This window comes from Telopea speciosissima, chromosome 2, assembly GCF_018873765.1.
Source record: "Telopea speciosissima isolate NSW1024214 ecotype Mountain lineage chromosome 2, Tspe_v1, whole genome shotgun sequence".
Lineage (NCBI taxonomy): Eukaryota > Viridiplantae > Streptophyta > Magnoliopsida > Proteales > Proteaceae > Telopea > Telopea speciosissima.
In genome coordinates this window covers 60,429,964-60,447,609 of record NC_057917.1, presented here as the reverse complement: position 1 = coordinate 60,447,609, position 17,646 = coordinate 60,429,964, and the positions used below count along the sequence as shown (strand labels likewise).

The window sequence follows — 17,646 nt, the reverse complement described above, 5'->3', positions numbered from 1 at the left end:
GTTAAGTTTGTTATTAAAACAAATTGTCCAGTATGATGATTCTGAAAATTTTAAAAGCGAGGAGATATACTGTAGGGTTGAATAATCTGCAGGCCAGAAAACTGTAGTGAAAGAATGTGAGCATGTTGTTGTGGGGTTTTCTCATGTCATCCATTCAAATAAAGGTAGTATATGAAAAGTATTCCTTAGTGTATATAGAGAGACATGTCTAGTGCAACTTGTATCATAAGTCATGATTTAATGAAAAGCACATTTCTTAGTTTGCAACGCGATTGTTGTGATACCTTTAGATATTATGGCCTTTCAAGTGAAAAACATCAAATAGATACAATAATTGACCATTGTCAACCCGTTGCAAAGTTTTTAAGAATACACAAGAGAAGGAACTATATGAAATAACACTATTAGAAAATTAAACTAAGAGATGCAAACAGAGAGAATCACTACTACAAGCTTACATACACAACTTTTCTGACAGCTTTTAATGTGGACATATCTAAACAGGACTTTTTTCCCTTCTGGTTCAAAATCAACAGTGTTTGCTGTGTGGTCTCAACCCTGATAAAAGTTTTAGGGCATCTTCCATGGATGGTCTATCTGATGGTCTGCTCCTAGTACAAAGCAAAGCAACTTCAAGAACAAGTTCCGTCTCCTCTTTCAGTTCACCAATGGCACCAACTTCATTCTCATCATAAATCTCTTTTAAAATTCTGTCTTTCGGTGTGCTGTGTATGCTCGCTCCCCCGTTCGTTAGTCTGCCATTAGTTATAATTTCCAGTAAGACCTCCCCAAAACTGTAAATGTCTCTGCAGAGCTCATCTTTGGTGGTACTGTTGAAATCACCTGCACAAAAGTGTAAAACGGTTCTGAGTACTCCAGTTCATGCAAGGTAGAAAGAAATTTGAATGACAGATGAGCTTCCAAGGTCTTATCATTCAGACAACACAATTTCCTTTCATGGGTTTAGTCAACAAAGATGGGAGCTAGCCTTAGGAGAAAATTGAGTTTTGGAAAATACCATACAATTTGTTATCCTAGAACATCATAACTGGTATCGGAAGGAAACCAAAACTGTAATGATCTCTGACACTACTCGCCCTTTTCCTGTTTGACCTTTAATAATTTTAACAAAAGTTTAAGAAATATCAAATGGTGATTCAGACATTTCCCAAAAGGTATGTTAGAGAACAGGAAAGTAGTACAACATACCTGAATTTGATAGTGTACCAGTACTGGATGTACTTCTTCGAAGTGAACCTTCACTCATCTGCAGCAGAGTTCTGAGCCCAAATTCTGCAAGATGAGGCTCCAGGTTTTCGTCAAACACTATGTTACTTGCCTTCAAATCTCCATGTGGAATTGCAGGATAGCATTCATGGTGAAGGTAGCAGAGGCCCCTCGCAATCCCTATCACAAGTTTATACTTAGCTGACCAAGTACTAATGGGGGATTCCCTTTTCATATTCATCTTCTCTGCCAGGTTTCCATTAGGCAAGTAATCATAAAGAAGATATGCAACATGCTTGTTGCTACAGAACCCCAACAATCTGGTCAAATTCTTATGCCTAGCATTACCCATGCGGGTTATAAATTCTGTCATCGTACCTCTCATACTTGCTCCCCATTCAATCTTCTTCACTGAGACTGTTATTCCTGTTGGCAGAACAACCTTACTGACTGGAGCTGATAATGGTGGCACCGGCTCTATGGATTCCGTGTAACTGAAGCTCCTTAGCACATCATTTGCTGTAAATCGAGGAAGCCCAATAAATGGCACCATTTTCCATTGGCCATTACTTCCCTTCTGAAGATAAAAGATAGCCAGAGCTGCCATCACAATTAACAAAACCACCCCTGCACATGGTAGCAGAACCCATATAAGCTTCTCTGTGCCTTTGCTTCCCAATCTGAAACCAGCCACATGTGGAATTTCCTCTGAATCAGGACATGGCGACAGTGGTTCTCCACATAGTTGTGGATTTCCAATGAAAGCAGTCGCACCCATGGATCTGAAAATCTGTTCTGGAGGGATATAACCGGAAATATCATTGAAAGAAACGTTTAGAAGTGCCAAGCTTGAAGAATTTCCAAACTTCACTGGTATGGAACCTTTGAATTCATTGTGTGATAGATCCACGATACGTAGGGTGGGAAGACTTGCAAGCACAACAGGTAAATAACCTGTCAAGTTGTTGTAAGCCAATTCCATCCTCTCAAGAGCCTGGCAGTTGGCAATGCTGTCCGAGATGGACCCTGATAAACTGTTTCTGTTCAGTTCAAGTACAGAAACAGAATTGCAGGATCCAAATGGAGGCAGATTGCCTGAGATATTACAAGAGAACGCTGAGAAGTTCTGCAGAAGCGGCAGCGACCATGTTTTGGCAGGAAGTTCTCCTTGTAAGCCTGGATTCTCAGAGATGTTAAAGTATTGGAGCTTGGAAGCTTGCCAAATGTCTCTGGGGATCCCTCCAGTGAATTTATTTCCGGCGAGGTCGACATATGTAATATCAGGAAGAAGGCTAAATTTCAAGGGAATCTCACCAGAGAAGGAATTATCTTCCACCCGGAGTCGGACAAGGGAAGAGCAATTTGCAAGAGGAGAAAGCCCACCTGTAAAGTAATTTGAGAACAGCATCAGTTTAAGCAAGGTACCTCCTGCACATATGTCCGGTGGAATACTCCCAGTGAGACTATTTGTAGAAACATCCACCCACTTCAGTTTAGAGTTCCTCCCTAAGCTCTGAGGCAATGGTCCAGAGAATAAATTGTTCCATATCAAAAGCGTATCCAGGAGTGGAAGCTCTGCTATACTCTCAGGAACAGACCCACTCATATCGTTGTACATAAGGCTGAGCAGACGGAGATTCTTCAAGCCTGCAAAGCTGTCTGGAATGGACCCAGAAATCCTGTTATCAGAGAGATCCAAGCTTACAAGAGATGTGATATTGCCAAACCCCTGAGGTATTGATCCAGTTAGCCAGTTCATGAACAGGAACAGAGACCGGAGGTTGGTGAGATTGCAGAGATGATTGGGGATTGGACCAGACAGATTTGCATCAGCCATGTCAAGATATTGAAGCTCGCTCATGTTACCCAATTGCCAGGGGATGCTTCCATGGTAAGAGTTGTATCCAATCTCCATATGGGTAATTGTTTTGAGCTTTCCAAGCTCTGGAGGGATTTCACCGTTGAGTAAATTCCCAGCAAGATGAAGAAATTCAAGACTCTTGAAAGACCCATAATCAGACGGGATTGGGCCATCGAAATAGCTACCAGCTAAGTTAAGTACCTTGAGTAAACCCAGTTGGGCTACTTCCGGAGGCAAGGGGCCTGAGAAGCTGTTGCTGAATGCATCAAGCAATACCAGGTGTTGAACTGCAGAAATTCCTGCTGGGAATTGGCCACTGAAGTTGTTTCTGCTGATGTCTAAGCTCCTCAGATTAGTGAGATTGAATATCTCCGGTGGAAGTTGCCCAGAGAAAGAGTTGTGACTGAGATTGAGGTCCTCTAGATTGTAAAGGAGCTTGATGTGTTTACCAGAGATTGAACCAGAGAGGCTCTTCCTTGACAGGTCTAGACCAACGATCATGCTGGAGTTCTTGGTACAGGTGATCCCTGACCAAGAACAAGCTAAGATTTTTCCAGGTGTGCTTCCTCCGGTGGGAATCGACCAATCATGCAAGCTGTTTGAACCATCAATGAGCTCTGATTTTAAGCCCAGAAGCGCATCAGAGAAGATATCTGCCGCCGAAACTACTGCGGTAAGCATCAAAGCTAAGAGGAGGAGGGTTGGGGCCAAGCCCACTCGCATTTCCATTGGAACTCGCATTTTTAGAAGAGATGTTACTAACTTCTATCATCTATGTGAGCGAAGCTTATAATACACTCTACTGGTTCAAGTGCTGCATGGGGAATAGAGAAAGTAGGAGGAGGAAAAGGAGGAAATGACGTCGTCGGATTAGTTGATTTGAGAATATCATTGGGAATGCTTTTGGGTTCATGAGGGACCATAAGTCCTAATTTAATTGGATGGTGTTTGCCACTACCCCCAACTAGGCCCCAGGGAAGAAAGAAAAACCCTAAAAATCTAATCCACCATCTCCTTTATTTAATTCCACCTTTACCACTGAAGAGAATCCAATAATGCCAACAGTGATAGGTATTGAAAGGTCAGTAAAGGTAAAAGTGTGAGAATTTTATCATTTTCATGAGATTGAATCAAACGGTCTTCTACTCTTCACTTATTTAGTCTGGGATTTACCCTACACGATGATCTGCTGTCCTTGTACCTCTGTCTATTGTGCAGAGGGATTCAATTCCATTCAATTCAAATCTGATGAATTTAATGATTACGATCGTGTAATCAGACGGTGGTGGACCCAGGTCATCTTCATTTGAGCTACGTTTGTAGCCATATATACCTTTTATTCTCATATGATTTGATGATACGAGTGACCTTAGCCTAAGAAGATACAAAAGTTGTCTTCATGATTACATTAGTTTTCTCTGTTCACTTTATGTCCTGTTCATACTTAGAGCCTGAAATGGTTTTGGGTATTCACGGGAACAGAACCCTTTGCGCTGTTCTGACACATCTCCCGTGATACTGATCAAACATACATTTAAGAGTACTTGCAGAAAACGGCAATGGCAATTGGGATTTGGGAAGCAAGTTGTTCTTTTGGAGGGTTGGAAGCATCTATGGTTTAGCTCATATATGAATATGATATAACCTCCCTTATGAACAAAGATTGAAGCCAAAAGCGGAGACCATCTGATTCTGGTATTCTGATCTAATGGGAGTGATCGCTTATGACTTTGACAAAAGAAAAAGGGTTTAATAGGATTGGCCTTTTCTGGCATTGCCACGAAAAAGATGGTCAAGACTCAAAATGTTGGGAAGAAAAGAGGAATAAGTTGTAAAAGGGTTAATCTAAAATTGTAATGGCATTAGGTACAATTACATTTCTAACCATGGCCTGATTTTGACTCATGGAAGAATCTAGCGACAAATTTGATAGTTGAATATTTTAGGGAATTGCGGATCTTTATCACCTCTTGTTACTGTACGGTGCAGTATTGCATCGTGCGACGCTGTAGAGGCCATGTGGCACAATGGACCCCACATGATGGACATGACCTCTACAGTCACCGCACGATGCATTACTGCACCGTGCAGTAATAAGAGAGGATAAAAATTCAATTTGGCCATAAGTCAAATTCTAGTTATTTAACAACTTTCATTCTAATTCCATATCTTTGTGAATATTCATTCATGCACCTTATTGTAGTACTGAATTCTGTTTTGTCACATACCAAATCCTCATTCGGAAAAAACTTGACATGTAAATTGGAGGCCTTGAGACCTGTATATCCACAAATTTGCAGTCTCATATAGAGCCGTCACATATAGGAATCAAAGCCATGGTTACAGGGGTATGAGCTTCTAATTCAGTGGTGGCCGTTAGCCAATGGAGATCTAATGTAAATCCAGGGGAAGGTGAGGGTTTGACCCTACAAGTCCCTACCCTTTTTAAATAATAATAAATAGTGTAATAATAAATAGTGTAATAATAAATAGCTTTCATGGACCCCATTTTGGCCCCCTCAGTGGATCCCTTTGTTTGACCCATAGTGGGTCTTGCCAAAAAAAAAAAAAGAGGAGGCCACGGTTACAGTTTAAAGTAATAAATGTAAACACTACTAGAAAGATTCACCAAAAAAATTGATTAGTGATCGAAAAGACATGCACCGACCGTGTGTTCGTGTGGGAATGAAAGAAGAAAGCAGAGAGGAGTAATAACACTTCTTTTGATGAAGGGCTGATTAAAGTAAGAGCGTGTTTGTCATTTGAATTGGATTTGCCTTAACAAAACGGTCAAAAAAGGAGAAAGGCAATGGTTGATTTCTTATCTCTTAATCATCAATAAACAAGTAACAATGTAACAGTAGTAATTCGTAACACCACTAATGGATGAACGTTTGATACCATATCTCAAAAGCATCAAACAATCCTATACCTTTAAGAGAGAGATAGAGAGAAAGATATGTTTAAGCAAAAGTGATTGTAGAAGGGGACAATTCTTTTGGGGCTTTTTTAGTTGTCTTGAGGGGCCTATATTCATATTCCATACAACCAACTCTACAAAAATGGGTAGAGATCCTTTGTAAAACATATATACTAAACTAGGGATAAATGGCAAAGTTTTGTTTCAAGACCTTTACGCCAACTTGAACCCCACGTCAATGATACCAATGTTCAGGGTTGATGTCTTGTATTATGTGGACTTGTTGTAGCGCCGCCTCCGAAGGACTGTTAAAAGCCTGTAAGATTTGTTTCTTAGGGTTTACATTGGGAAGAATTACAGAAATTTGTATATCTTTGTTTCCCTTTAAATTGTTGTGATGGGGTTATTAGGGTTAATGGGAATTCTTTGTAAACATAGAGAGGAGTGAGAAAGAGAACTAGTAACGCTTTCTCCATTGCCAGTGAAACTACTCTCATCTCTCCGTTGACGTAGGCACCTTGTTGAACCACGTATCGCCTTACATTTTGTGATTGTTTGATTGCTCTTTTGGTTTGTTTTTTGCATCGTGTATGATTTTGTTTCTATATCCAAGCCATATCGGTCACTATTAGGCCCGTTTGAGATGAGAATGAGTAGGAAACAGTAGCGAGAAGACAAGATGGGAAAGAGGGAAAAAACAACTCAACCACAAGAGAACTATTGTGTTGTGTAGGCCTTAAAACATTTGATGCCTTTGTACTATACAAACATAAAACTAATGTGTCATATGATGAAATTATAGGAGAGCGTTATTGATACCCACCTGAGAAAGGAAATTACTATTGTGGAGAACCAATTTGGCTTTATGCCAAGAAGATTCATGATGGAAGCCATATTCTTACTTGGGAGACTCATGGGTGGTATAGAGTGGCAAGAAAGATCTTCATATGGTCTTTATTGACTTAGAAAAAACCTATGATAGAGTCCCTAGAGAGCTAATCTGGCACATACTAGAAAAGAGAAGGATCTTATGTAAATTTTTATATATAATTAAAGATGTGTATAATGGTGTGATAACTAGTATAAAAAATGTGGGGGGCCAAGATAGTGAGTTCCCAATTACTGCTGGGCTACATTAAGAATCAGTCTTAAGCCTTTATTTGTTTATGCTTATAATGGACGATGTAACTAGAAACATATAAGATGAGATTTTGTAGTGTATACTTGTTGCTGATGATATTGTGTTGGTAGATGAGACAAAAGTAGCTATTAATACCATGTTGGAGTTATGGAGATCAACTTTGGAATCAAAAGGCTTTAAGATAGGTAGAACAAAGACGGAGTATATGATGTGTAACTTTAGCTACACTATGACAGTATAGGAGGTGATCAAATATTGATGATAAGGAGATATCTCAAAGTGATTATATTAGATATTTGAGCTCTATCATAAATAAAAAAGGTGATATAGATGATGATGGTTCTCAATGAATAAAAATATGATAGATAAAGTGAAGACGTGTGACTGGAGTACTGTGTGATTGACACATTTCTTTAAAATTTAAAGGAAAATTTTATTGGACTATCATATGGCCGGTTATGATGTATGGTGCAAAATTTTGGACAATTAATAAACACCATATAGATAAATTAAACCACTATGACGTATGGTGTGAAATGTTGGGTGATTAAGAAGCGTCATATAGATAAATTAAGTGTAGCGGAAATAAGGAATGACTATATTAGAGTTGCGTTAGGAGTAGCCTTATATATGATAAGTTAGGAGGGAGTCGTTTGGGGTGACATGGCCATGTTCAAGTTCAACGGAGGCCTTGGGATGCTCTAGTTCGGAGGAGTGATTTGGTTCAAATTGAACTAGGGGTGTAACTTTGGCCTTATTGGCTCGAACCCGCCCTAGCTTGCCCTAAGCCCGAACAAGGCTTGGGTTGAGATATCTGGCCCTGAGGGTGGGTCAGGGCTAGAAATTTTTGGCCCTGAGTTAGGGTCAGGTCAGGCCAGGGTTGAGGCCTTGGATTGAGCTCGGCCCGGCCGAGCCCAACCTTGGTTTAAGTAATACTATAATATATATATTTATATTGATATACTATATATATCATAAACTTTAAATGTCATGCTTATTTTGTTATATAATATAAGCCAAATGTTCTCTGTGTAGCAGTGCAGGCTACACCCAAACACATGAGGGTGGGCGAAATGATCACCCTGCCCCCTTGAATGGGCAACCAGCCTGCGCTGCTGCACAGAGAACTTCCGCCCTATAATATATTATATATAAAGATAATAAGTGATAAAATCTATATTTTTTCCCTCGACCCAGCCCAACTCAGTCCAATCCATGTATCTCTCCGTTCCCCCACTCCATGACCAGGGCCAATCAGGGTTAGCCTGGCCCAGTTGGACCTGGGCCCAGCTAAGGGGACTCAAGGTTGGGCGGGGGTTTTAAAAAGCCCGGCCCAATCCATCCTTGTTGCAACCCCAGATTGAAGGAACTAAAAGAGCCAAAAGTATGCTTAAAATAACTTTAAGTGAAATGGTGAGGAAAGACATGTATAGGTTAGGTCTCGTATCTTATATGATTTCAAACAGAACTGATTGGAGAACAAGGATCCATATAGCTAACCCCATTTAGTTGGGATAAGGCTCTGTTATTGTTGTTGTATCCACAAAGGCCCAGACCCAATTGTTCCAATATGGTTCAACTTCAGCCATAGAAAAACTGACAAGGTCTGAAGTATCAGTACCGGATCGGACATATTGGCGGATCTGGATTGGCATTGGGCCACAGTGCTCCGTCCAATACTTACCAATGGGATCAACTGATCCAGACTGGTATTGGTACAGTCTGTTTCCATCCCTGGTTCTGAGTTTAAAATTCTGGAAAGCCTGAACTCGTTCCTATGCTCAAGCAATTATCATTTGAGAAAGTATCCAAATTCTGGGTATTAATGAAATGAATATGGATGATACAACTTTTACAAGTTTGTATACTTTCTTGTAGTAACTTTTTCTGCTCTTTATTTCGCATCAATTCTCCTTTTTTGCTTGAATTCAATTTCTTGATTATTGTTTCCACTTCTTATAATTACTCGACAGTTAAAACAGTGCTGATCAATCTATGTTATGACCTGTAAATGTGTATGTTCAACAAAAAACACTCTTGACTACCTCAACGGCACAATATCAATATTGATACCAAAAAGTTGGTAAAAGGCAAACATCTAACTGTGCCGAGTCATGCGTAAAGGTAAGTGTACCAACACTATATAGGAACACCATTAATTGTTGTTATGTGTTGTTGTACAATGGTACTTGAGTTGTGCATTCTTCTGTTTGGAAGACGAACCTGTTAGACAAACAAAGCTCAAAATGACGAGTTTGCAAAAGAAATTGCAAAGTAAAAAGAGAACACACACTACAACACTATCCTTTGTATTCCATCAGTTTGGACCTGAACTGAATTAGGTCGAAATACATATCAAATCAAAGCTCTTGACAAGCTCTACGGCGCTGATGTATGAATGTTTTGGTCATTTTGACGAGTTTTGAAAACAAAATAGTCTATCGAAGAATCACCACAACACTTTCTGGACTGAGATCAGACTTCACCAATAACAGAACTTCCCTATTTCAGAGTACGTGTGCTCGTACGCATTTTTGCCTTATTCAAGAGTAGACCATGTAAAATCCTGGTTATACTCGAAATTTAACTGTTATGAGAGTTGCTTTCGCCTTTAGAGACAAAGTATTGATGATGATTTGAAATGAGTATGATTTCTAAGCAGCTCAATGAATCTCTATCTGTTCCTTTGGTTATCTCTTCCCCATGTGGAATGCTCAAACTTTTACCTCTATGGAATGTAGCAGAAAGTATTACTTTTCAAACATTTTTTATTGAAAAAGAAATAAGAGTATTCACAAACTATTGTTTAAAGAGCAAGGTGAGGTTCTGAGATGACATTGGAGAAGGGGATTGTATACGTAGCTAATCTAGATGTTCCACCAAAGTTGGGTGATCTGTATCCATGGTTCTAGGTATCGGTATCGTATTGCCCGTATCGGGCGATACGGACTGGTTTTGCTAGTCATCGATTCCGATACCATATTGGTACCACGGTACGGGCAAGGGGTAAAATGGTCCGAAAACTCATTTTTTTAAAGAAATCAAGGGGTAATTTTGTCTGATATAGCTGATCCAAGCCGATACCGTATCGATATTGTATCGATTTTCTGTGTTGCCGATATTCGTTCCGATACCATGTACTAAAACCATGTCTGTATCAATATAAAAGTTTCAAAGCTGAGACACGCAGTGGTTGAAAGGTTGCTTTCACTCCTGGACTACCTTTTGATCACCCTGCATTCAGATTCAGGGTGCTAATTTGAAAACATAGAGTAGCCCTAAGGCTGCTCTGATTCAATACCAAGGCATGTCAGGAGGCCATCAAGAGATGAAGCAAAGGGAGACAATGCTTTACCAAGAACATAGGTTTTAAGGGTTGATGTCTTGTATTCTGTAGTTCGGGTTGTGGGCCCTAAGGAATAGCTCTCAATATAAATTGCCTATCTAGAGGTCGACTAGGTCCTGCAGTTCCTCGAAAGCACCTCAAAGTGCATTTAGTTGTCTTACATGATTGTTGGGATATTCCCCACTCCATGGCATGGCACCTTTCACTCATCCATTCCACCTGCCTGTCCAAACCTGTGGCGCCCATGGCCAGGCCATCCTTACACATGAATGGTTAAGGGTAGGATATTCGGATGTTAGACAAAGAACCTACACGTTAAGTGATGAAGCCATTTGTATCCTTCGAAGGGCTGTTAAAAGCCCGTAGGGCTTGAGGGTAGCAATGGGGATTGTTACGGAGTTTTGTACCTCTTTGCTTTTCCCATAAATTGGTAGCAATGAGGGTTATTCGGGTTATTGGGAATTCTTTGAAAAAACATAGAGGTATGAGGAAGAAAGCTTGTAACCCTTTCTACATTACTAGTGAAGCAGCTCTCATCTCTCCGTGGACTTAAATACCTTGCCAAATCATGTATATTCTTGCGTTGCTACTGTGTGATTGTTTTTCTTTATGTTCATTTATTTTTTCTGCATGCTGTATAGGTTTCAGTTTCTATAGTGGGCAGGTGCCATTGACCTTTACATTGGTAATTGAGACAATGACGGCAATATTTTCATGGAGAGACGACGAAGGCATTTGCTTCAAATAAACAGGGGAAGAGTTGAATTGAATATGTAATCCGAATCAGGTAGTTCAGGTGTGAAAAGATCGCCTCACCCCTGTCCGAGCGCCTTGTCTGAGCACAGGGGTGAGGCGGAATTTTCACGCCTCACCAAATCTGGCGCTGCACATGCAGCCCGGACAGGGTGCTGGACAGGATCCTTTTCACCTTAATACAATGTTCACACCCTGTCCAGGATCCTTTTCACCTTAATACAATGTTCAGTTGAATGTTGATGGCCAAGGAGAGAAAAGACAACTTCCCAAGGGGATGGACCAGGAACCTGGGAGAGAAGTTGGAACTCAAGGTGGGTCCTGCTAGAGGATAAATTATAGCACACGTGACTCTCTAGGTGATGAATGGTGAGTTTCACCTACTTGGCACATGACCTGTGAGACTGTGACAACAAAAAATTTATAGAGGTCATGTGGTTGAGTAGGTGGTGTACCCCAAGGCAGTGGGTTTTCCATTGGAGTTTGGTGAGCAAATCTAACTCTTGTGTGCCTGTGCCTAATTGTTTGGCTAATTAAATGGTTGTCTAGTGCTTTGTAGTAATTTTTTTGAATCATCTGGCATTTATTTTTCTCTTGTGAGATGTCTAAAAGAATATGGGCCTCTGGGCTTAAGAACTGACCTCTTAACTCACCAGTTCTTTATGTCATTCATGCTCCGATTATTTGGGAATAACAGTTTATCTCATTCTAATCTCCATTGGTTGGTTAGTGTTATGGCGATTACATGTTATTTTATTTGATTTGTAAAGAACAAGGTTGTATTTACTAATTCTCACCCTAATCCTAGTAAGATTATTACATTGATCCAACGATGGATGGTTAGATCAGTCTTTGACGCCCCATCTTTTTAATGTGCCTACTTCTGCCTTTGTCCTCAATGAACCAAATCCACCTTCAACCTATGCTGATATTTTCTCAACTTGCATCATTATGTGCTAATTTGTGTGGTTTTCTAATCAATACTTTGAACATATCTGGATTGGTTTTTGGTATTTTGTTTAAAGGTATCTTTGGACAATTGAAACAAGTTTTCTAATGTCAACAAATCTTTTGGATGCTGTTGCTAGAGGTGTTTTGAAAGGGTTGAACTGTTGTGTCATCGAATTTAGTCCCACATTGACTGTGCTTAGGCATGGAATATCCATATAAGTGGTGGCAGACCTTCACATGACATGATGCATTATGGGTCTGAAAATGGACTTCAAGAACAAAACCATGTGGGCTGGAATGTGGTTGCACTGGACAATATTATGTCTACGTATTTTAATACACTCATGACGCGTTTTAAAGTCTACGGCTATGTTAAGAGGTTGGCAAATTGCAGAAGTTTGGACGAACGTGCAAGAATTGGAGAAGTTGCTTCTTGAACCAAACTCTGGTGTTTGGCCTCGGTTTTTTGTTCTTTTTTTTTTTTTTTTCTTTCAAAAATATCAAAGGGAGTGATTTTTTTTTTTTTTTTTTTGGGTGATAAAGGTGAAAACGTAGTTGTAAAATGGTTCAAGTATGTGGCTGTTAAATCTATAATGTAGATGGTAGCATACGAGTTCTCTGGAGATGATGTAAACTTTAATTTCTGAGTATTTATTTATAGGGGAAAAGAACATTACCTAGTCGTATGGTCAACATGGCTCCTGCACCTAGACACAGAACTGTCCTGCTCCCATGGAAAGTACCGCCTTACCCCCATGAAAAGATGAAAATCCTATCAAGATCGATGCTTGTGCGTGCGCTCCCATTAACCGTGCATGTGCAGGCTCTAAAGGCCTAGACAGCGATCTCTTTCCTTGTAATGCTCTTGAGTCTTGTGCCAACAACTTGATACCTTTGTTTTGCCATATTATATTATCGAAAGGAAAAAAAGTTTGGTTTGATGGTTGGAAACCGACATGACTTTAATCTGAATATGGTGAAAAAAAATTAACAAGCAATGCCAATTCACGCTATGCTCACCCGGCTGGTGGGTCCCAACATTGATGTCAATGGGACAATGAAGGACTGAAGATAAAAAAAAAAAAACATATAGGGAGAAAGAAGGCTATCTAGTCCTGTGCGGTGTGCGACCCCGCGTTAGACAAAAGGTTGTGTGAAATAACCACCATGTCCCCATGGAAAGGCAGAAATATTTGAGGATATAGTGGTCATTTCATGCGGTCTTGTGTCTGGCATAGGGGCTGCGCTTTGCATGTGATCAGGTAACATTCTCTAAGCTAAAGTACAAATAGGATCAAGTTTTCTCACTCGTCCTCTCCAATGATGATGTGACCTTGTGATTAAACTCTTGTATTATCATTAACTCTCACCTCGGTCGAAAATACAATTTTCTATATTAATCAAAGTGTTTAGAAATCTCAATGATGAAGAGAATCCCCTCCTCTATTGTGAGGAGAAACTGGGTCCATATTAATACAGTAACAAATGAGAGAGACACCTATACATAGGAGAAGTCCAAATGCATGGATTTAGAATCTCTCTTTAAGCAATGAAAGAGTCACCCACCTAAGGCTGTCAATGTGTACCGAATATCAAATACCGAAACATACCGAATGATTGAATTTGATATCTTAGGACATACCCCTTCATATCAGTTGTCTCTTGACAGAGATATACCGATACGTAGAAGCCTAGATGTATAGATTTAGAATCTCTCTTTTAGCAATGAAAAAGATACTCACCTAAGGATGTCAATGTGTATCGAATACCAAATACAAAAACCGTTTTTGTACTGAATTATCGGTACTGAATCGTATCGAATAAATTCGGTATGCTATAGCTATGCAATATACATATCGAGTCGGTATTTGGTATGGTATCGATATGGATCATAATATTGAAAATACACCATACTACACCAAAATACATGTTTTCATGTGTGCCAAATAAAACCGATTCGATACAATATCGATATGAGATACCTGTACTAAATTGGTATTCGGTACAATATTGGTATGGGCATATGTGCAGTGTACCAAACTGAAACGGTATAGGTATCCCAAGACATCCTTACACTTAGGAATGTAATTGGATAACCGAAAATCCGAATCCGATCCACATCCGTTTACGGACATCCATATTCGTTTAGAGATATTCGAAAAAAAAATCCGAATATTCCGATAAAAATCCGCCCAAAAAAAAATCTGAATAATTAATAATAAAAAAGTAAGTAAATAATGATCTTGAGGGTTTTTGAAGCTACAACAGGTTCTAGAATATGAGAAAATGGGAATTATGATCTAAGAGATATGGAGTGAGAGTGAATTGTATCCGCTAGGGGGAGGAAGGTCTGGGTTACACAAGGCGGAGAAGTAAACAGATGGTTGAAAATCTGAATTTGATCAGCATCCGAATCCGTTTAGAGGTATCTGTATTCGGCTAGGGAATATCCGGCTCCTATCACATCCGATTCGTATGCGATCCGTTTACATCCCACAATGCTGAACCTACAATGGCATGAAGTTCCATAAACTCCAAATACAATAACTCTTCTTGGAATCTGATGCAGTCTCATGTTTTTATTTTTCCTATTTTTCACGTGTCAGTTTTTCTGTCAGAGGTTTCTGGAGATTTCACGCCACAGTGGATTTATGCTCCCATCTGAAAAATTAATACCGTAACACACCTATTCCAATCGGCTTCTATCAATTCCCTTGTGCTTTTTCTTATAAGAAGAAATGAGATGATTATGTAGATCACAAATTGGAAAAAGGAAAACTCATATAGATGGTGCTTCACAAAGCGACAACTACATACATCCTGCAGAACAACTACTTCATGCATTAACTGGGATGGAAGAATGGCAGTATTTATTGATATATTCATAATTTTCTTTTGCTAAGTTACAAGGGATATTTGGCAGAAGCTTGTTGGAATACCAAACTGAATCACCATGTATCTTTTTACACTATTACAGCATGCAGTATATTTTGATGTAGAATTGATGCAATACTACTGCAAATACTGGTACCCATGACTATTTACCCGTGACTGGAATAGCAGAAACAATGACAATGGATATGTTCCTCAAACCTCAAAAGGTACAGCAGAATCGAGCTTCACACGATTTAATTGAACTGTACCAAGAATGTACTCAGGCAGCTCATCCTCTTTCTTGGCCTGCAAAAAAACAGGGGATCTTAATTGCACACAACAATGCAGTATAGCACTCATGTCTGTTTAACTGAAATTACTGAAACCAGTTCAAGAAGACAATATACATTTTCAATATTTAATGTTATAATAATAATAATAATAATAAAAATTTAAAGCTCCATACACTCCACATAATTGTGATCGCATAACACCACAATACTTGATCCTTCTAAAGTATGACGAATCCCTACATTGATTTCTAGGTTCTAAGAAGAAGAAACGATGGACACTTAACCAAACTTACACCAACTTCAATAATGAAGTTGATAGATAAGAGATCAGATTTACCAACTGGGTCTTTGCTCCAATGGCTTTTTAGTGAAGAATCAGAACACTCAAATAAAATTCTATTGCATAGCTTCTTCTTATTTAACAAAAGATGCACAGCATAGGTCTATAAAATTTGATCTCCAGCTCTTTGGAGCCTAGGATTATGAGGACTATGAGCTGTCTAACACCTTGAATCCACCCAGTCACTTGAAACATAAAATGCGACTAAAAGATCTTGGGCTATCATGAATGACCGACCATCTTGTTCTTGCATATTTTCCTCTCTCTCTCTCTCTCCCCCCAGGCTTTGTCACCTTGTGGTAGGAAACAACCTATGGAAGATGAAAAGTATGTCTCACATCGGTAAGCAACAACTATGGAAGAAGATGACTGAGTTCTAGCTTAAGGATTAAATAATTAAGAGAAAGCAAGTAAATAAGGCGAAAGAAGAGGAAGTTGAAGAAGAGAGAGAGAGAACAGAAAAGGGTTTGCGAGAAGATGAGAGAGATCAATGCCTCTTTAACCCGAATATTATCTGGGACCCAGGGAAGCTCCTAGAATTTTATTAATGATCAAATGAAACCAAGAAACAATTGGGGGGGGGGGGACATAACCCACCTTACCCCAGCCCAAAAGAGCAAACTAAACTCTCACTCAAACCAAACCAAAACAAAAAAACCCACCCAACAAAGATAATTTAAGGATTACAATCCAAAAACTGGTAAGCCAGCTGAATCTTCCAGCAAGATCCGCTTTAAAATCGGAGGAAGACTTTGACCTGCATAGAAAGTTGAATTACTAAAGTTTTCACAAGCTAAGTTAGCCAAAAAATCTGCAGACCTGTTACTTTCCCTAAAAGAGAAATAAAGATGGACACCGAGCGAGTCAACCAAAGCCATCACATTATGATGAATGTCCCATAAGGTCCTAATACATGCTATTTTCCATCATACCCTCACTATATGTAACCTAACACTCCCCCTCAAACTGAGGAATAAATGTCATACATGCCCAGCTTGCTCAATGTTAGAGTTCATGTAATAAGGGTATTTAAGGCACTTGCCGTTATCTTGTATTGTAATTTTACCTTTTAACTCCCTAGGCTCTGTTATGTTAGTACGAGTGTATTTATGTAATTCCACATTGTATAAGCAATAAGTCAATATAGGGGAGAAAAATCGATTCTCTCCCCAAGCATTCAATGTATGCTCTTTCTTCTCATCCTCCTCTCCTCTTCTCTTACTCTTCCATTACTTTGAACTTTGAACTTCGTATCAGAGCAAGGTATGACCATAAACCTCCCTCTCCATTGTGCCTCTTGTTTGGAATCCTAGAAGAGTAGAGGGCTCAAACAGAGGTTGTACCACGTAAGAAGACTTGTTCGAGTTGTTCATCCATCATCTAGAAGACATTGATGGAAAAAAAAAAAATTAGAACTGGAAGCTACTGCCAGCTCTGACTTCCAGCTCCTTTTTCTCTCTCATCAAGGATCCATTGGAGTTGAGGCAAGGCCCAATAGAGTCTCCCAAGGGTCTTCTTTCAGACCCCTAAGACCTCGGTTGCAAGAGAGGTATGTTCTAGGTCTGCAACTCATTTTTCTATCAGCCTACAATATCGCCAGCTTTGTGTCATTGGCTGTTTTTTCTTCTTGAATGTTGAGCTCAAGGCTCTATCTACTGCTTTTTGTTAATGTTGATGCATATATTTATGCTGCCCTTCCCTAACAGTTCGAGCTTTTACGTGAAACAGTAGCGAACATGGTATAAGAGCAGGGAGGTCAAGTGTTCGACTCATGGGAAGTGCATCGGAAGAGTTTTCCTAACATTTCTTCTCCCTCGGTGCCACGTGAAGGAACGCTGCCCTTCCCTAACAGTTCGAGCTTTTAGGGAAGGGCAGCGTCAATGTATACATCAACAGTTAAAAAGTTCTACTATTTTGGGGTTTGTGAGTTGTGATAGAAT

General features: G+C 39.6%; 2 protein-coding genes across 5 annotated transcripts in view; both read right to left on the bottom strand.

Moving 5' to 3' along the window:
• LOC122651836 (protein ENHANCED DISEASE RESISTANCE 2-like) overlaps nt 1-17,646 on the bottom strand; it is a 160,103-nt gene that overhangs the window by 6,614 nt on the left and 135,843 nt on the right. For 3 of the 4 annotated variants that reach the window (XM_043845386.1, XM_043845388.1, XM_043845387.1), the window contains one exon: nt 15,051-15,379. In XM_043845386.1, the coding sequence (XP_043701321.1) occupies nt 15,287-15,379 (93 nt within the window). In that variant the 3' untranslated portion in view covers nt 15,051-15,286. Of the gene's footprint in view, nt 1-6,225; nt 6,231-15,050; nt 15,380-17,646 lie in introns of those variants that run through there. The other variant, XR_006331522.1, reaches the window with a different exon arrangement.
• LOC122651835 (leucine-rich repeat receptor-like protein kinase TDR) lies at nt 306-4,050 on the bottom strand. The gene is made up of 2 exons (XM_043845385.1): nt 1,210-4,050; nt 306-843 (listed from the first exon to the last, which is right to left on the bottom strand). Exons 1-2 carry the CDS (start codon nt 3,827-3,829, stop codon nt 530-532), a joined length of 2,934 nt encoding a protein of 977 aa, XP_043701320.1. The 5' UTR covers nt 3,830-4,050; the 3' UTR covers nt 306-529.

Coding starts and splice junctions, on each gene's coding strand:
- LOC122651835 (XM_043845385.1), bottom strand. CDS start 3,829: ATGCGAGTTCCAATGGAAATGCGAGTGGGCTTGGCCCCAACCCTCCTC. Junction 844..1,209: donor TGGTACACTATCAAATTCAG/GTATGTTGTACT, acceptor ACTTTTGTGCAG/GTGATTTCAACAGTACCACC.